The sequence below is a fragment of the Gastrolobium bilobum genome, unplaced genomic scaffold, assembly GCF_033153095.1.
Source record: "Gastrolobium bilobum isolate Gb01-03AN ecotype WA unplaced genomic scaffold, APGP_CSIRO_Gbil_v1 utg22576, whole genome shotgun sequence".
NCBI lineage: Eukaryota > Viridiplantae > Streptophyta > Magnoliopsida > Fabales > Fabaceae > Gastrolobium > Gastrolobium bilobum.
Genome location: NW_026895773.1, coordinates 59,642 through 80,498, shown reverse-complemented (window position 1 = coordinate 80,498; position 20,857 = coordinate 59,642). Strand labels below are relative to the sequence as shown.

General features: G+C 33.1%; 2 protein-coding genes across 2 annotated transcripts; one reads left to right on the top strand and one right to left on the bottom strand.

The window, feature by feature from the left end:
* The first annotated feature begins 7,899 nt into the window (after positions 1-7,899).
* On the top strand, positions 7,900-15,074 carry LOC133295761 (uncharacterized). Its single transcript, XM_061494615.1, has 12 exons — positions 7,900-8,076; positions 9,311-9,361; positions 9,919-10,049; positions 10,123-10,239; positions 10,366-10,485; positions 10,910-11,007; positions 11,501-11,673; positions 12,055-12,108; positions 13,899-14,008; positions 14,385-14,498; positions 14,731-14,856; positions 15,047-15,074. The coding sequence occupies exons 1-12, from the start codon at positions 7,900-7,902 to the stop codon at positions 15,072-15,074; spliced, it is 1,299 nt and encodes a 432-aa protein (XP_061350599.1).
* Positions 15,075-15,955: 881 nt separating this feature from the next.
* On the bottom strand, positions 15,956-19,231 carry LOC133295766 (zinc finger CCCH domain-containing protein 48-like). The gene is made up of 8 exons (XM_061494620.1): positions 19,138-19,231; positions 18,235-18,588; positions 17,685-17,870; positions 17,490-17,591; positions 17,176-17,325; positions 16,633-16,812; positions 16,366-16,463; positions 15,956-16,259 (listed from the first exon to the last, which is right to left on the bottom strand). The coding sequence occupies exons 2-8, from the start codon at positions 18,580-18,582 to the stop codon at positions 16,115-16,117; spliced, it is 1,209 nt and encodes a 402-aa protein (XP_061350604.1). The 5' UTR covers positions 18,583-18,588; positions 19,138-19,231; the 3' UTR covers positions 15,956-16,114.
* Between the last annotated feature and the right edge of the window lie 1,626 nt (positions 19,232-20,857).

Here is a 20,857-nt window from a genome sequence, read left to right as displayed (position 1 = left end):
TGACAGGTAGCTGACCTTTTTGGGAAGCTACACGAGAGGTCAAGGTGAGGTTCAAAGAAAAGGAATATGCTTCCAATCCCAGGGAAAAAAAAATTAATTTATTATTTTTTAAATAAAAATTACGAATTTATAACTGTTTTAAAAATAATTATATATTTATGGCACAATATTACGTCTAATTTCGGCGTCATCAATCACGTCTAAACTGGGCGTCACTCAAGAGACAATCACACTTAATTTAGGCGTCACTCATCAGGTGTTGTGTCATATTTTTTTTAAAAAAAAAAATTAATAATTTAATCGTAAAACTTCTTAAGACCATAACTTTTGACTCGGGTATCTCAATCAATTAATTCTTTTTTTGATTCCACATAACTTTTCGAGATCTACGCAATGACATCTCATTTGACACATTTTATTTCTCACAACATAATTTAAATATGCAAGAAAGATATTATAAGAACAGTTAAACCCAGAAGCCTCTGAGTTCTGGATTTGTGATTTTATATAAAAAATAAATAAAGATTTGGTTTGTGATTTAAATTAAAAATAAAATAAAAATTATTATTAAAAAGGAAAACAAAATAAAGATTTGATTTGTGAATTAAACTCAAAAATCAATTTGAAAAATCTGTATTAATAAAGGAAATAATTAAATAAATATTTTAAATCTCCAAAGAAGAAGGATTTTATTTTTGTAAAACATTCATAAGTCATCATTAATTTCAGACCACGAAAAATAACCCAGAAGCTTATAGCATTAATCATTAATTTCAGACCACGAAAAATAACCCAGAAGCTTATAGCATTAATCATTAATTTCAAAAATAAAATCATTCTTCCTTAGAGATTTAGAATATTTATTTAATTATTTTCTTTATTAATACAGATTTTTCAAATTGATTTTTGAGTTTAAATCACAAATCAAATCTTTATTTATTTTTTTATATTAAATCACAAACTAGAACTCAGAGGCTTCTGGGTTTAACCGCTCTTATAGAGATGGAAACCCTACCCCTACCTATGCAAGATTGAATGCAGTGCTGCTTGGACAACATCAATGCATCTACTACAGTCAGCTAGGAAGCACTAGCTAGGCAAGTCATACTGGGAATGCTGTTCCACACATTGGCTCAATTCTACCTTCCACATCCACAATTCTTCCTTCATTACAAGGCCCAGCTGAGAGGTGGCCAGAGAGGACATGCAAACTTTCCAAAGAGATGTGAGAGAGAGGCGGTGTTGACGAATGACTACCCTTTTCTCTTTAAAAGAGGTGGCAAACGTTAAAAAATGTACACGGATAAAAAGGAGGCTTTTGCAAATTTAAATTGTGTTTGTGAGAAATAAAATATGTCAAATGAGATGTCATTGCGTAGATCTCAAAAATTTATACGGAATCAAAAAAAGAATTACCTTATTTGGATACATGAGTCAAAAGTTATTACCTTCAGAAGTTTTACGATTAAATTGTTAATTTTGTTTTTGGAAAAAAAATGTGACACGTGTTGTCAACACCTGATGAGTGACGCCTAAATTAGGCGTGATTGCCTCTTGAGTGACGCCCAATTTAGGCGTGATTGGTGACGCCCAAATTGGGTGTGACATTGTGCAATAAGTGTGTAATTATTTTCAAAATTATCATAAATTCGTAATTTTTTATTTAAAAAACAATAAATCAATTTTTTTGCCTCCAATCCCAATATATAAGTTTCTTGATTGATTTTATGGGAAGTCGGATTATTATGGTGTAAATGAGTTGGGTTAGATTAAGTTTTATTTAAATAAGTTATATTTATGTAAGTAATATTATAGATTTGGTATTAAAAAATAAAAAAATATATGGCTTAGGCCAAGTAGCCTATTTAAGTTTATGAAGTTTTTAATACTTACCAAAAATTGTAAAAATAATATAAAATAAAATATTATTATTCTATTAATTAGAGCCCGTTTAGATGGTTTTGTTTTTAGAAAAAAAAATACTTCTCCAAAAAAGTCTGTTTGAATGCATGCTTTTAAAAAAAATCATAAGTTACAAAAAACTTGCTTTTTTTTAAGTTAAAATTTTTAACTTCTAAACAAAACAGAAGTTAAAGCCAATTTTTTTTCCTTCAAAAATCACATTTTTTTAGAAATTCTAAACAACTTTACCTTTTGTAAAAAACACTAGGCTGTTTGCGGAGGTATACTGCGTGTAGGAGTGTTAACGGGCTGAGCCGAGCAGAGCTTTGGTCTTAAAAGGCTAAACCTGTATTTAAATGTGTCAGCCAGACCAAGCCTGTTACCTGTTATGAATATAATTATCGGCCTGTGACCTGACTTATTTATAAAAAATAAAAGTCTGTTTTAGCCTGTTAGCTTGTTTAAAAAAAATAAGACAACAAAAATTTATCTAAATAGAATATACAATCAGTAGTGTTAGGAATGTGGCTTCCATATTCAAGAGGGGGGTGAATTGAGTATTACAAGATTTTCGCAAAAGCCTCTTTCTAGTTTCTAAATAATCAGCACACTTTGACATATGAAAAGCTAATCAATGCATTCAAATAATCCATAGCATATAATGTATCACAATTGAAGAATTTATACTAGCACATACAAGATATCAAAGAAGCAATTAAAGTGCTAGAAATAAAGAGTTTAGAGAATTGCAAACACTATATATCCTGGTTCGGTCACCACCACTTGTGACCTACGTCCAGACTGAAGCCGCTCGATCAACTCTTTCACTAATGGTCAGGTCAAGCTTCACGAGTGCTTGACAAACCTTTACAATCTTCCAAGACTTCGGGTTCTTGGATACCTTTAAATCTCCAAGTTTACAGGTACTTGGTAACCTTACAATTCACTCCAAATTTACTTAGGTATTTGGCCACCTCTCAAACAATGGGTCTCACAACCCTTTCAACTCAAGAATACAAGGAGGGATATATTTAGAAATGAATATACATTCTCAACAAAGTGTGGATATACAACTTGAAGCACTATGGGTATATGAATTTTCAAGATATGAGCTCAAATATGTTTGATCTTTGAAAGATATGAAAGAATATGAAAATGATAGTGTAGAAGCTCTCAAAGCATGCTTAATATGTGTAGAAATGATGCCCCAATGTTTTTTGAGTCATTGGGAATGCATATATAGTGTTTGCAAAAACTAGCCGTTTATAGCCGTTGGAAAAAAACTAGCCGTTGGGAAACTAGTCGTTTACAGCTGTTGGGATTTCATTTGAAAAAACTATCCGTTTTATAGCTGTTTATAGCCGTTGGAATCTCTTTTGAAAAACTAGCCGTTTTATAGCCGTTGGGATTTGTTGCAGTGGTAATCGATTCCCAACTTGACAGCAAGAACATTTTTTGTATTTTGGCTATAATTTGAGTTATACTTGTTGGATTGATGTGATCTTAGTCTCGTTGGAAAGATAAAAGAGAGATCTACAACTTTTATGAAGAATACAAGATCCAAATCGATCATCTTAGATACGAAAAATTGTATGGAAGGCAGCAGCAAAATTAAACAACAAATTTTAAGTATATAAAATATGTTTTGCTTCCAACTACTTTTTGTGAAAGATCTTGACTTGATAAATATGTTTTGAAGTTATAAAATATGTCAAGGATCTTTTCCATGAATTTTTCAAATTTCTTTCAAGTATATAAAGGTTATGATTATGTAATTTGAAAAACACATTTACTTTGAGAAAAACTTTGAGCTCATGCAATGCAATATATCATATACCCTCACATATATTCTAGGTCCTAAATATATATTCTAAATATGATTTTAGACTTAGCTTCATGTCTTGTGTCTTGGATTTTTTCTTGAACTTGATGCTTTGACTTGTTGAATATGACAATACTTGACACTTTATTGGTTTTGATCATTTTTCATCATGGTTATGATATTGAGTTTCTCTTAGATGTTGTCCATGGTTAGTTGTCTTTGATCTTGTTATTGCTCTTCTAATTATTCCTTGTTGCTCTTGATCCAATGATCTTGCCACTTTGATATGTCATCACTCTTCTTGTGTGGCTACATCATACATCTTCAATATCCACATATGATTGATGCTTTTTGCTCTTGATCAAATGATCTTGCCTTTTTGTTATCATCAAAACATACATTGTATCTACAAGCAGCACTAGTAATTCCATAAATTTTCATAAATTTAATGTATATCCAAATATCATAATATAGAACAAAATCATTCAAAATGTCTATTTATCTAATAAAATGAAGTGAAATGGATTGAGGAGAGAGAAAAGGATATTACAAGTAGTATAAAAAATATAAAATAATAATAAAAATTAATATACTAGATCAGCTTGAGAGGCTCCAAGGCCGAGCTTTTGGATTGGAGCCTGAGGCCTTTTTATTAAACGAGCTTTTATACAAGTTCAAGCCTGGTTTCAACAACCAATTTTAGGCATGTAAGCTTAGGCCTTCACGAGCCGAGCCAAAGGCTTCTGGTTCGTTTATCACCCCTAACTGCGTGACTTTAATGGTAAGTGGCTTAGCAAATTTGCCTTTAAGTTAGGAGGAACATGTTCTTCTTATAAAGCAGAACTGTAGGGCATTCTTCGTGGTTTGGAGTTGGCTTGGAATGATGAATTTTGAAATATTGAGCTTGAAAGTGATTCATCTAGTGCAATCACCATGCTCACCAATCTTGGAGCAGCAGTCCGTGAGAGTCATCTTGTCTCTCGCATACGGACATGGTTTCAAAGAGATTGGAGAATTAAGCTTCGTCGCACTTATAGAGAGGGCAACATATGTGCTGACTGGATGGCTAATTTCATCCTTGATAATGAGGAGGAAGTTGATGTTGTTGTTTATCATGAACCTCCTTCCGGTATTCTGTTATTGCATTTAGCTTATGTTTCTTCTGTTGGTAGGGCTCGTGCCATGGTAGTCTATTAATTTTTTCTTCTTCTTTTTTCCTGGGCTTCGGCTTTTTCATTTACCAAAAAAAAAAAAACTTATAAAATAAGCAAGGTATAAAAACATTTTTTGAAAATCCATCCAAACAGAGAGTTAAAATTATTTAAATATTTATTTATTTTATTTAAATTAAAATAAATAATACGATACCGATCAATTAGCTTGTAAGTCAAGTCTTATAAAAACAGGCTTATGACATATTTTCTAAACGAGCCTTTTTTAAATAAAAAAACTTGAGTCTATTTTATTTAACTGAATATATTATGTTTCATTTTTATTGAATATATTTTGTCTGGCTTGACCTGAATAAGCCTTTGATAAGTCGTCTGATCCTTTCACATCCCTACTAATTAGTGTTCTGCACAAATAGGACATTTTTAAGTCTAAAATTGACTTTAACAAATCACTTAGGGATAAGGGATGCATAATCAAGTCAATTTTTATTTAATATAAATTAACCTATCCTAATTGATTTGGGAAATTGTTTTTAAAGCACCTAAACCAATTTAATTACCTATATTTTAAAATTTCAACATATTTTCATATAAAATAATGTTTTAGTCATTTTTAAAACGAAAGACATTATTTATGATATTGGAATTCATCCAGAATAATAAGAGAGAGTGAATGTTCAACCATGAAAAAAAGATCATAATTACTTTATAAGGCAGCATGAGCTTCTCGTTTGGAATATGGATTCTCAATCATGTCGGCGTGAGTGTTGTGGTAGCACAGAAAATTAGGGGGTGGGGATAAGTTTGGCCAAGGATGAAATTGAGAGCTCAAGATCAAAGTGCAAAGAGAGAATAACCAAAAATCATTTTCCAATATGTCACCGTTATTCTTTGTCAAAATATTTTTGAGGATCATTTATTTGATGCCCGAATTGTTATGCCCTGGACCCCATACCAATTGTGTGTGAATTGTTGTGGATTAAGAGATAAGTCTGTATCGAATATAGTATGTTAATTATGTGAATTCTTATGCATGTATTAACTCTAGAATTACTACGGTTAGTAGTAGAACCATCAAACAAACTATAACTGATTTAAGGAGTCATTCGCAATTTCAGAGCCTGAATTAATTCATACTTACACATGAAACAAGCAGTGGGGTGGATCAAAACTCAAGGCGAGTCACCTTGCAAAGACGAATGCAAGAGGGATTATGTGTAGACTATGATGGCTCTAAAATCTAGCAAACTAACAACTCATAAAAGTATTAGAAATTAAGTATTTCCTTTTTATGGAAAGAATGAGTTTTTATAAGAGAAATAAATATTCTCTAATAATGATGAGAGAGAAAAAAATGTGAGTCAAAAATTGTTATTTTTGTTTTCACTATGCAGTGAGGCATTGTCTCATCACTGTGGATGTAAGATGGTGAGCTGCACAAGGAGAAGAGATTCCCAAAACCATATAGGGCTCGTTTGGATGGACTTTTTTTTCTACAAAAGTTGCTTTTTTTCTTGAAAAAAAACACTTCTCATTTTTAGTTCATTTAGATGTCTACCTTTAAAAAAAGTAGAAGTCACAAAAAAGACAAAAACTTACTTTTTTCAGAAGCTAAAAATTTTAACTTCTACAAAAAGCAGAAGTCAAAAGTTAAATATTTTTTTCAAAAACTAAATATTTTTATAAAAATATAAATAGCTTTAACTTTATAAAAAATACTTTTAAAATAAAGAGGAGATAAAAGTTACTTTTTTTTAAAGTTAAAACAAATAGGCTCGTACTCACCTATGGAATATTAATTAACAGGGAATGTATTGTGCCTTTAATTGTTTGGCCCAACATGTGTCATGTGTGGGCCTTGCATATCATTATCGTAGAATACTCTGTGTAATGAAGTGAGCAAAATATTAAGTGGTAATAAGGTCATTTATCCTTTGAATGATGGACTGGACACGAACTTGCGCTCAAAGCACTCATGGAGAACAAGAAACATATTTGCAGAAATACAATAAGTATTGCATTTCTTTGGCACGTGTTCAACAATCATAACTAAGCAAACATTACTCCGACACAAGCTTCAAGTCTGTTAGCCCATGAATCACTAAAATTTCCCAAAAAGAGAGTTTTTTTTTTTTTTTTTTTGTAATATATAATAAAAAAAAACTTATTTACTTATTTTAATAAAAATTTAATTTATAACGTTTTTTCTTAAAAAGAAAAACAAACAAACAAACAATCAAGTTAGCCAAATTAAATTTTAAATATTATTATTTTTTTAAATAGTAAACTCGAATGAAGCGTTTTAAGAGGCCGTTAACCGAACAGCTTGGCATGCCAAATGTTGCTCTCTGAAATGATCATTACCATAAAAAGTTTGGCACCCAATGAGGATATGTTTTGCAATCCCACAAAAGATGGCAATAGTAAATTGTTAATGGCCTAATGAGATTTTCCCACATTCCTCGTTCCTGGCAATAATTGTTCACCTTATGTAACCAATTCTTCCATTGTCAGCTTTAGGAGGAAAATTTATCATCATCACCTTGCAAAAAGCCTTTTGGTCTCTCTGTCACCTTGCCACATTGTCTTGTAAGTATGCATCTGATTTTTATTTATTTGGGACAATAATTGTTTGATTGAAAATGTTGTTACATTATAATGGCTTGTGCCAAATGGGTTTTCATTCTTTAGGAATGGGATTCATGTGAAATCTAAAAATAAAAATAAAAAAATTGGGTGGTGGTGGTGGTGGTGGGGTTGAAATTTGGACCAGATGATCTTTGAATTATGTGTTGGGGTTACAAATATGTGGATGTTTATATGATTTCCTATACAGGTACAAGTTCATGAACAAGCTTTCTTTTATTTATTTATCTGTTTATCTTGTGGTAGTTCCTGGTGTCTCTAAATTCATCCATGGAAACTCAAATAGAAGTCACTTTAGCTTTTGTGAATTTATTTTAGGTATCAGAATTTGATCAATTAATTTTATTTCATGTCAGGATGGCCGTCAGCTTCAGCTATTGGGGTGATTGTGTTGAGCCCCAGGACTTGGAGGCAATGTGGAACGTTTCTAATGTGAGTGCTGAATGGTTAAAAGCTGGAGAGGCGAGAAATCAAAAGGTTCACATCTCACGTGATCCTGATGGGCAGCCATATTTGACACAGACTGAAATGAGGGTAAAACACATTATTCTACCTCAAGGATTTCACTATGTATGGAATTGCTACATGGTTGGCTTCTACTTATAATAAACACTAGTACTAAGATTTTCGTAATCTCTCAAATGCTACTTTGTAAAAGTTTTTTTTTTTCTTTCCGTGGGATACTTTTAGAAGGTACTCGTGCATTTAATTTTCAAATTGTGATAAAATATTTCTTTGTTGTAAGTTGTAACTTCTACCATTTGCATGTCCATTTAGGTATTTATAATTAGGGAAATATAAGAATCATGTTGTAGGAATGACACTGTTCATTCCTGAAACAAGGATCCGGCAACGTATCTTGAGGATACGGCGCCGTATCCTGATTTTGGTTTTACTTTTTTTTTTAAGCGTGGGACCCACACATGATTTGTGTGTGCAGGAAAATGGTCTTGTCATGTGACATGACAAAACGCGAACCCTTATAATTATTAAGGGTTCGCTTTTTGTCATGTGACATGACTAGAGCACTTTCCTGCACACACAAATCAAGTGTGGGTCCCACGCTTAAAAAAAAAAGTCAGACCAAAATCAGGATACGATGCCGTATCCTTAAGATACGGAAACGGATCCTTGTTGCAGTGCCATTCCTGCAACATGATTCTTATATTTCCCAATTATTAAAAGGTGCTTTTAATTGATACCAAACATTGTACTACTTTTAAAAGCAACTTTTCTAATACCTTTATCTAACACATCAACACTACTTATTGTATCTTTCCAAGCTACCCATTAGAAGTAGCTTTTGCAAAATAATGGCAATACTAAGCTTAACAAGTCTCTGTTATGCTTGATTAGTTGTTTGTCCTCACTAAGCAGAGCATAATTATGATATATAGGTTAAATGGTGACCTGACCATAAGTTGAGAGTACCAATAGGCATGAAAATGATGGTTTTATGGTTCTAATCTCTAAAATAGAAGTTCCACTCCCTTTTGGACATTAGATTTCAATATGTTTCTATTCCTTCTATAATCTTGACACTTTCTTATCACCATCTTCAGTGTCACCTTTATCCCAAACTAGTTGGGATCAGCAATCTCGACACTTGTATTATGAGAAAAATGGGAAGTCATGACTGCTTTTTTATTGCATTAAATGTGCATGTTAGATTCAAAACATGTTACTAGATGATGATTGTGTATTCCCTAGTTTTTATTTTTCTTAACTATTATTTTGTTTTACTTTGCATCATTTTGTGTATTTTCAGGCTGTAGCTGACATTGTCATCGAAAGGCACTTTCAATCAGAGATAGATCCTGTATGTCTTCTTTTAGTTTAAGTATTTTATCATTTGATCTGTTTTGTTTTCCAAGTCCTGAATAAGATTTACTGGTACTACTTTCGGCATAATAAAAATATGGTGTTGGAGTTTTTGGATGGTACTTGCTATATTTTTGCAGTAGGGCATTTGAATTTCTATATTTTACTTCTCTGCAATGCTGCTGTAAAAATAGTATAGTCTAGGATTTGTTGATATGAAATATTGATGAGAAGAGGGATAAAAGAAGAATGTGGCATAAGTTTTAGTCTGCTATGAAATATTATAGGATCATATGGATGAGCTTCACACTATGTTAATCTTTGACACAATTTTAAGTTTCTTTAAGGTATGTACTCTTGGGAAAAGATAAATAGATTTTATTTCATGCTGAAGGGTGGGTTTAGCAGGCACAAATAATTTTGGCTTAACACAGAACTATCTTTTGTTTAGACCTTTACCTCTTACTAATTTGCAGTACTTCTATGATTAAAAAATAATTTTAATTGCTGATAGTGTCAAGTATCTTTATAGTTTGTAATCTATCCTTGCTGCAGGACATGATTTGTGCTATTGCTGAACTTGAAAGTGATAGGCAACTACTTGTTATGCGGTCTGACCACAAATCTAAAGAGCCTACAGTGGGGCTTATGCAACTTCAATCCAAAAATGCTGACTGGTTGATCAGGTACTGGCTAGATGTTATAGCTTATTTCATTGTTATATGATTATGGTTCACCGAGGTTAACTGCAGCTTACAGTGAATTAGGTTATCGTTCATATGCAGCAGAAGAGAATATAGAATTCCTATTCAAACCCTTCATAAATGTATACTTAGGTGCGGCTTATATTAAATGGTTGTCAAACTTTGAGGACAAGTAAGTTCCATATATTTCACATGATTCATGTACAAACACACTTTGCATTAGCAATGAATGTTGTCCAGTGGTTACCATGAGTGTCTGTCCTGAAATATTCATCACATTGAGGGGCATTGCTTGCAGAAAAAGAAGTGAAGAGTTTATTGTAAGGGCATATAAAGGTGGTCCAAAGAAGGCAATTCACAAATCAACTTTGCGCTATTGGAAAAGCTATCTCTCTGTGAAAGAAAGTTTTTCATCCAGGTGGTTCCTCCTTTTCCTTATTGATAAATTGTAGTTCTGATTTGCGTCCATGTGTTGTAATTTAATTTGGTGTAGCATGTATTTAGGTAGCACTAAAAATTTAAACCTATACTACTCATAGATATTCCAATTGATTACAATTGTTATGCTAGACATGAATATTTGTGAAAATCTATACTTAAGAAATTTCCTCATGACAAGAATATGAAAATATAAGCTGAGAGAGGATTAGTCCTCATATCATAGTAATATGTCACTTGATTACCGAATTTCAACTAGTACAAATGTGGGAGACAAGAGTATCAACAGCTGTGTATGAAATTATGAATTATAGTCTATTTCATGGGTTAGAACTCAGAAGGAAAGCTCAAATTGAAATGAGTTGTTTAGAATGTCTTATTGCTAGTGCTTCATGGTTGTGCAGAAAATCTATTGATGATTGTCCTCCTCCGAATGACACTCCAGCACCTGCTCATTCTCATACTGGATCTCCTATACCTTCTTCATCAGAAAACTCAAGAGGTTACTTACTCTCCCTTCCTTCCCCCCACTTTTAACACCTTATTTTTCAAGAATGAGACGCTGAACAATTAGCATTAAGAGAGAAAGGATATTCTTCAAGGAATGTATCATTAAGAGGGAAGGGATATTCTGGGAAAAATATACCAAGTGATTAGAAAGCTAGGAGGTAGTTAGTTAGTTGAGAGGATAGATAGTTAGGAGCTGTTAGCTTCCCCAACTATATTAGGGAATATGCTTTTGGTGAGAAGCAGCTTTTGACAAATATTATGTTAGACCGAGAGTGTTTAGTTAAAGGGCAGTGCCCATTGCCAAGAGAAGTTGTATGTTTATTTGTTTTTCTCATCAATAAACAGATTTTCTTTTTTCTTTTTTTCTTTGAGAGAGAGCTTTGGAGCAGCGGTTAGGTTGCTCCAATCTCTAAAGAATCCAAAGTTGTAACGTATGCTTAAGGCATTGCTTGATCTCACTACTTTTTGCTGTGTTTTTAATGAAGATGGAAGTGTTGACACATATTGGGACACCGGAGCATCTCCAGAAGATATGGAAGCTATGTGGAATCATCCTGAGGTTCGAAAAGAGTGGAATAAAACCAAAGAAATACAGGGAAAGGTGCGGTTTTCTCATGATGAAAAGAAGAGACCATATCTTTCTCGGGTGGAATTGAAGGTAAGAATCTATTACTGAGTAATTTCTCAGTGTACTTATAACGGATAAATTAATTTTGTATTACTTTGTTTCCTCTTCTCTGTCGCTTTTACCTCCAATTGTACATTATGAAAGTATTTATAATTTTGGTTGAAAATAATGCTTACTATTTTCTTAAATTTCGGGTGCAATCTGATAACTTCATTATATATAATTCTAGGGACAGATTTGAGAAGGTGGCTTTTACTATTTTGATGTTTCATTCCTTGTATTTATTTTTCCTTGTTTCACATAAAAATGATAGCATAGACCCCAAGTTTTAAAATTATTTAGTGTTTAAGAAATAAAATGCATATGAAGGTGAAGTATGTGAGTCCTTATCATATTAATCTTTTCTTACAGGCAGTTGCGGATATAGTTCTATACAAATACCTCATCACAACGAAAATCAAATCAGTAAGTATATAGAACTGGAGGAGTTTGATTTTACGTAAATTGGAAATGATTAGGATAAATGTTGTCCAGGCATCCTACAGCACATATTGAAAAAGTTTAGAATATTGAGAAACTTTTTGGCAGTGAACAGTATGTGTATTCCTAAAATGATATCATAAATACTTCCACCACTGCTATTTACCCGTCCCCTTCAGTGACCAAATCTATTCTTGGTTAAATTTTCCTGTGTATACGTACTTTAAAAGATTAGATATGAGATGAGATTTGATGAGTTACTGTTCTGAATGGCGTATCATGTAATTACATGACTATTTTCTTCAGGAGAGTATTTAGTTTGAGCATCTTACTAGCTTGCTTCTTCCATATCTTATGCATATGTTCAACATTATTTTACAAGAAATATTGGCATCATACACATGTGTGAAGCCTTTGGCATGTTAGCGATTGTTACAGATATATAAAACCATTAATGTAGCTTCACCCAATAGCTTAAGCTTTTGGGTTAAATTGGTTCTTTACATGGTATCAAATCCTCAGTGACGGGTTCGATCCTCACTGTCTCTATTTAATTAATAATTAATTAAGTATTGTAGAGTTTCTTAGCACAGGTAGGCTGGACCTAATGCATCATTCACCTTTTAAACTCAATGGACTCTCGTATGAGAGGGCGTGTTAAAGATATATAAAACTGTTAATGTAGTCTTACCCAATAGCCTCACCATTAATGTAGTCATTTTGGGACCATAAGTCCAATTAAATGACTGGTTTTTATAATAGTTTGCTAAGTTCTATCGAAGTAGAATGTACCACAATACAGAGGTTCCTCGTTGCATCTGTGCTATGTAAAGCTTGATTAATCTTTTGTTTCTCCTGAGTACATTTGCTCATAGACTGCAGTTCTTGGAGAAATTTTTTATTTCCCATCTTGCTCTCACTTCAATGTTTTTAGTTGGGGCTACTTTCTTATATTTCTCAAGAGTGTCCCCTTCCATGTCAGATCTTTCTTGCCAAAAATGGAAAATTCTAAAATGTGCACTTTTAGATGGCAACATGATTCAAGGACGAGTAAAAAACATAAGAGTTATAATGACTATCTTTTTTGGGAAATGATCCTCTCATGTGTCATTTAAAATGATCATGTCATGTGAGGTGATTTCAACTATTTATAGATAAATAAGAGGGTGAGGAAAAAATTACAGTTGATTTGTTTATAAACGGTTGAGATCTTCTCGTATGACATGGTCATGTTAAATAACACATGAGATTATTCATTTCCATCTTTTTCATTTTCTTTTGGGGTTTAGGATTCCTTTGACAATAAAGCTTTCATTTATATGACTCCTTGGAGCAACCTTAGGGTACTCAAAGGCTTGCCCTCTCTTGATGTTGTACCCTATAGTATATAAAGTTTAGGGGGACAAATTTTTTGGTTTTTCCTTCCTTTATTCATTATATATAAAAAAAAAACTCTTTGTATTATAAGAGCTTTTACAAAAGCATATTTAAATAAACTTATGCTTTTAAGAAAAAGAGAAGCTAAAAATAAGACCTCCCAAACAAGCACTAAGTTTCTTCTTCTTCTTTTTCTCTTTGGCGTCATTATGATATTATGAAATAATAATGCCCTGATGACAAGATTTCAAGCATTTTGACCTGCTTTTTTTTTTTTTATTGGGTGCAAGAAACTACAGACAGCACTTTCAATTGTGCGCATTTTTGACATGCATTTGCTGGTAAAATATAAAATGTTAATTCCATCTGATATTTCCTGAGTATTGTTTGGTTCACAGGCAGTACTTTGTGCCATTGCGGAGGTTGTTAGCATGCGTTTTGCACATGGAGTTGGACCACGACCTGGAATAATGGGAATTGACTATTCCACTGCTTACTGGCTTTACTTGTATGTATAGGACATATCCATTATTATACTTTTAGATTACATATTGACAAAGGCTTTTATTTGGACCCCAACTAGTTTAGGATAAATATGATGTTGATGACGTTGTGTATTTTGTAATATATTTTGTCGACATTAGACTATAGTTCCTTCCTACTTTTTCCTATTTTTAGGTCCAATTCTATTAGTTTTATGCAGTAAAATGGCACCATTTATCGAATCTTTTTGATATTACAAGTCTGCTACTGCCTTTGATTTGCAATTATAAAGAAAAGCTTTCATCTTAATTTTGATAAAAATGGATATATTATTGTTCAAGCAATGCTCTTGTTTCTTCCCTTAATACTGATTACTGTGTGGAATGTCTTGTTTTCCTCAGGGAATTGGGCTACAGGGCTTATAAACTTGAAACTGTTGATGATCTAAACAATCCATTTGCGTCCATGTACTTTGGTGCTGCCTATGTAGCATGGTTATCAGAATATGAAGGAAGGTATGTCTGATTTGGTCACCACTAAAATTTTTCTTTTTGTGTAGAAGTTACCGATCTCCAAATATGAAGGATCATTTTAATGTATTTCAAATTAAAGGATAAAAATGATGAAACTTATATTTTTGGAGCACTAAAATATGTGTTTCCTCAAAAGATAATGGATGAATTTTAATCCTTATTTTCTTGACTGTTTGTCCAATCCAATTAATGTTCAATTCAATTTGTAATTCAGGGAAAGAACTCCAGAGTTTTTTGTTCAAGCATATATTGTGGGGCCAAAAAATGTGAACCCTCAGGATACAAGTACTCTCTGGCTCAAATTTGTGGAAGCTCTCAGCAAATACGAAGAAATAAAGAGGTACATATCTTGGATCCTTCCCTATTTCTTAAGAATTGTGATAGACACAAAACAACTTTTGTGAAGAACTTGATGACTTATGCTTGTCCAAAAGACAACACTGTCAGAACATAAAACTTTTATATTTTTTTAAGAAGATTAGAGGATTAAATCTTATTTACTGTAACTTTTTTTTTTTTTTTTTTAACAGGAGTAGTGAGAGCTGCACCATCATGTAAGCTTACAATTGCCATACAAATTGTGATTATGAGGAGTCTATTCCAAGTCGTTATCTTTTTCATTTCATTTGAGAGCTGTGTAATTGTATACTTAACACCTAGTCTTCAATACAAAACACATATATAAATGCATTCAAGAAAGTTGACTGTTTAGCATAATTGAAGATGTGTGTCTACACACGGAAATCATGGATCCCTTGCCTTCGACGGAAACATGATCAAATTAGGTCTCTACCAATTTTGCCAAATGCAAAACAAACTGCATATAAGTCAGCCATGAAAGAACAAGATGTAGATTATTGATTGGTATAAAAAGCAGCAAGCAACAAGGCTTGATCGTGGCCTATCAACCATCAGCGTTAATTGAAGAATTTCCAGGAAATGGTAGTTATATCAGTAAGAGTCAACCTCACAAATCATTCAGATTTCATGAGCATATTCACGTAACCAAAAGTTGCATTACGACAAATTCAGTATCAATTTTAAGGTGCCCCCCATCATGCTTGAACGGATTGCTAATATTTGATAATCATGATTAAATCTCAATATCCATTTCGGTATTGAAATTCACAATGGACTTGATAGGCTTCCTCATGCCCTTGAGAGATTCCTCTCTATTGCAAATATTCGTAGTATTTATGCAACCTTATCATTCCCCGAGTGTATTCGAGCCATTGTTCTCAGATAGTAGTGGTAAACCTCAGGCCAAACTCTTACATTATTTAAGAATCAGGAGACACCTAAAAAACTTCCAAACTCTTCTGCCAACCAAAGGACCTACTTTTTCAACTTCAGCCTCAAATAAATATAAATTATAGAAAGAAAAAAAAAAACTTTTTAAGTGAACACACAAACAGAAGTTGATAAAAAAAATGGTTTCCATTGATAAAAAGATTCTTTCTAGTATATTTATCAAAACAGGAGACGATTACATCTGCTAGAAAAAATGAACTAATAGCACAAGAAGTGGAAAATTGGAATTTGTCAAGTCATATGTACATCTTGAACAAGCAATATTGCTCGCTGCTCTGAGACACTTATCAAGACGATGACACCTTGGGCTCTTCCAGCCATTTCCACACCATTAACAAACCAGTGCAGTCTCCGGTGAAGAAAAGCCCACCTGGACCTATCTCTAAGGATCGAACCTCTTTTTTGGTAAATAATCGACCCATCTCTGAAAATCTGTAAAAGTAGACATGTACACATGGTCAGGTCTGCTACAGTTGCCCAACACAGAAATATAATGACAGTTAAAGAACACAAAGGATGCAAGTTTAAGTTCACTAACGATGGCAATTCATAGAGGCGAACTGAACTGTCTCTGCAAGAGCAAAGCAGTATATGCTTGTCTTCTGCATCAGTCATTCCACAGAGTGCAAGAACATCCTATAATAAAAATAGAAAATATGGAAAAGATGAATCAACTAACTCCTTCTTGACCAGTTATAACAAATATCAACTTGACTTCTAAAAATGAAAATACAACAAAATGATATTTGACATGAAATCAAATATTTACTTCATGCAGAAATGTTATAGTGGTTATGGAACTTACATTTTTCTCTGTGTGCGTATATGTCACTTTCAAAGTTCCCTCTTCACTGGCACCCCAGACCTTAATTGTGCAGTCATATGAACTTGATAGCAAATAATTGTCCCAACAAATAAGGGATCTGACTACGTCAGTATGCCCATTGAGTGTCATTTTACACACTAAGGTATCAAGGTCCCAAACCTGAAGAAAACAAGGAAGAAAAAAAAAGATTCTTTCAGACAAATTATCAAGTAGAAACAAGCAACAATCGGTTCAGTAGCTAACATAGGAAAGCAGTACACTGCCTAAGATTCATAATGAAGACAATAAAAAAATAAAAAAACCTACCCAAAGAAACAATAATGTCAGTTTCAACATTACACAACAGAAAGACCAAAAACAGTTTAGCAATGTCTACGTCAGTATGATATACTGACCATGAGACGGTTTTACAATTGTCCAATCTGTGGTCCAGGGAAATCACATATCTTTTGACATGGATCACAACATACATTTAAAAGAAAAAAAAAATAGAAACTACTCATTGACGGACAATAGACATACCATTATGCTATGGTCCCTGGACCCTGAGTACAGCATATTTCTATTAACAGTCAGACAAACCACAGCTTTAGTGTGGCCACTTAGTGATTCAATCCGTTCAAAAGGGGAAATAGCTTCAGAGCTGCCTCTCCATGCAGAAATCACACCATCCTACAATCCAAATCATCAGATGATACATAAATAGATAGATGAAAGAAAAGAGCTGTTAAAAAGCAAGATAGAATTCTGATCAAAGGACAAATCTATCCAGCAACTAATTACAAAAAATCTAAATAGTATTAAATAACAACTATAAACCGCAGTATGGTTGTTACCTCTGCTCCAGCGAAAAGTTTATCATGGCCAACAATCAAGGCAAGGACTTGCCCCTTAGGTCCATCAAGAGTAAACTCTGAAGTAGTCTGAATATTCCAAGCCTTCACAATAACCATGACAACATAATCAGCTGCTGCAACATGTAAGACATGACAGCACAATGAAACAACTTGAAAACTGAAGTTAGAGCTTACCTTCACAACATCCCGCACACCAACAAAAACCCATGGGCCCTCACTGATCAAAGAGGTAACTTCGGCACCAACATTTATCACATTAACACATTGACCAGAATGACAGTCCCACATCCGAACTGTCCCATCAGTGCTGCCAGAAAAAAGTTTGTCTGATCCAACTGGAAGTGCAATCCCAGTGACAACCTGCTGTCAAAAGTTTTAGGTTAAGTACATATTAACATAGAAGAAAGCCACACAATTTCTAGCATTTCCCAGGAAACTAATACAGTAATTTTAAAAACACTCCAGCTCACATCAGGTTCATTAGGATGCTACTGGCAGTTTCCAAATTAAACACCATATAGTTAAATTATAAAGTTCAATGGTTCTAATTAGTAATTATTAAAATATCAGTCAATAATCAATTCAGCTTATCCAATTAACTCAGATACTCATCCAAATATGTAAAACAATGCTAATAAAGATGAATTTTACAAAACACAACATTGGATATACAATCACAATTCTGTGGTACTGAATACTAAAAGGTGGTACTAAAACAAAGTACCTTCTTATGATCTTGAAGCTTTGCTACTATGGAAAGCCTATCACCATAAAACCATGAATGTAAATTCTGGCAGTGGTCACCGCGTAAGCAGTTGTCCTCCATCCAGTATCTGCAGACGCTTTGTGACGGCTTCTGAGAAGCCACACTTTCCAACGGCTTCTGAGAAGCCTCAATGACATTTGATCGGGGCTTCCTTTGATATCGATATGCATTATAATAAGGAGCAGACGGTAATGGTGTTTCTCTGTGCAAAAACCGGCAAGGATTTCTGTTGCATCGCCCTGCTAGCCAATAAGCACATGTTGTCCCAACGGTTCCTTCAGTCCTCCTCGCACCTTTCATAGCCATATTACTCTAAAAAAACAAACATTCCAGTCGTATACCAAATCAGTCACTGAACCCTATCAATAAAATCCTCCACATCTCATGCTTTCCTCCATTAACTCGACAATAAACAACAAGCCGCAGAATCATTCCCTCATAAAAAACACAGAACCTCTTATATTCCAAATTTTCCATCATAAAACATAAAATACTTGAAACTATAAAGCAAACGATAAACACCGAAAGAAAATCTCGGGCAGAACAACTCGATCGCAGAACTTCCAGACTTTCCACCCACAACTGAGTTGGACGAAAGACCAATAATTCAACCTTGCTCATCAGCGTTAATAGCCACTACCCTAAACCCTACAATTACCGTATCGCCGATCCTTCGGAAAACCCTAATGATAAATAAACTAAAAGGGACCCTAAAATCAAAACCCTAAAAGTTCCACCAGGGAAGCGCGTAAAATCGAAACCCCAAACCCTAATCTCATAGAACATATATTGTAGGAGATGATCCATCATAGAACAGATATAACCCTAAAAGGGGTATTCACGTGCGAAGAAGAAGCGAACCTGAGCGGCGAAAACGAAAAAGCAGCGAAACGTTCAGTGGTGGAAATCGTGATTTATCGGAACGAACAGAGAACGAGAGAAAGGAGAACTAAGGATTCGAAAGATAATGAAAAGGATTCGAAAAAAAAAACGGTCAGTTTAGTATTTATTCATTGACTAAACTCGTTTTAACCGTTGTACGTAATTTCAGGGCTAAATAAACATATTCAAATATATAAAGTATTTGTCATTTTAAATGACAGAAAGTTATGTCATTTTAAGAGAGATACAGACACAGAAAATTTAAATTTTAAATTAAAAAAAAACTACACACTTTCTCTCTCCCATGATTTCCGTTTTTCTGTGTCTATCTCTCTCCTAAAATGACATAACTTATGTCATTTAAAATGACAAACACCAAACCCATATTCAATATGATAATAATGGTTTACGCCTTACGGTGTTAATTAAGCCCCACTCGGTGGTAGTCTCACTTACACGTTCGTGATCTGGATTGGATCAGTTTTGAAAGTAAAAATCATCCGATCCAATTCTTTCGGTTTGATTATGTAATCATCCATTCGGTTTTAATTTTTTTTAATTCTGATCCGATCCAATCCAATTTTTTTCGGTTTGCATTGGATCGATTTTCGGTTTTTTGAAAATCCTAAAATTTATTTCATGATTATTGTGCAAATAATATCTTTTGTATATATTGGTTTTGTAAATTTTTCTTTTGAAATACAAAAGCATTAGTAAACTATAATATAATTTTTTTAATTTTGGCAATGAGATATGAAGCTCTATGAAGATAAAATTTTGTTGATGAGATATGACTAGATTTTTTCTTGGATTTATTTGATGGGTTAATGGCTCTTGAGTTTAGAAATTTTTAGGCTATGATTAAAGAAATACCCAAGTAGGTAGAGGGAAATTTATATATTGGATCGGTTCTCATCAACCAATCCAAAAATCGATCCAATCCAATTAAAATTTGCAGTTTTGAATCGGTTTTCGATTTTTCGATTTTCGGCTTATTCGGTTATCGATTTTTTGGTTCGGTCACCGTGGTTTGAATCGGTTGATGAACACCCCTAGTGTCAGTTATAAAATTTACTTGAAATTTATGGGAGTAACAGGAGTCAATCCTTCGTCCTTAAATTGGTATAAAAAAAAATTGAATTTACTTTTTCAAACTTGTTATATTATAGTTGGGATACAATATTATATTTATTTTATCTATTTTTCTCTAACACTATTAGACTCCAATCTCAGGTTGAAATTGCCGTCCAGCGAAATTTGAAGAAAAGTAGATAAAAAAAAAATTGGCATAATATTCTACCCTATTATGGAACTAGTAAGTCTATGCGCAAAATATTTTTCAAGGAGGTTATTAATTTTGTAGGAATCTTAAAAAATATATATTAAAAAATTAATTTAAGATTATATATATAGATATAGGGATAGAATATAATATATACATTTTTTTCATGCCTATTCTATCTATTCGTTGTCTTTTCAACATTATTAGATCAGAATCTCAAAAGTAAGAAAAATGGGAAAAGTTAGTTAAACTTTTGATTTAACAATATTGGAGATAAGTAAACAAGGTACACATGAAAAAATATAGGTAAAATATCTTATCCTATAACCAAAACGACGTCGTTTTGAGGCGGAAATCAAATTATTTTTGTAATTATAATTGATTTCAGGGTTATAATAGTCTTTTTCGTTATAATTT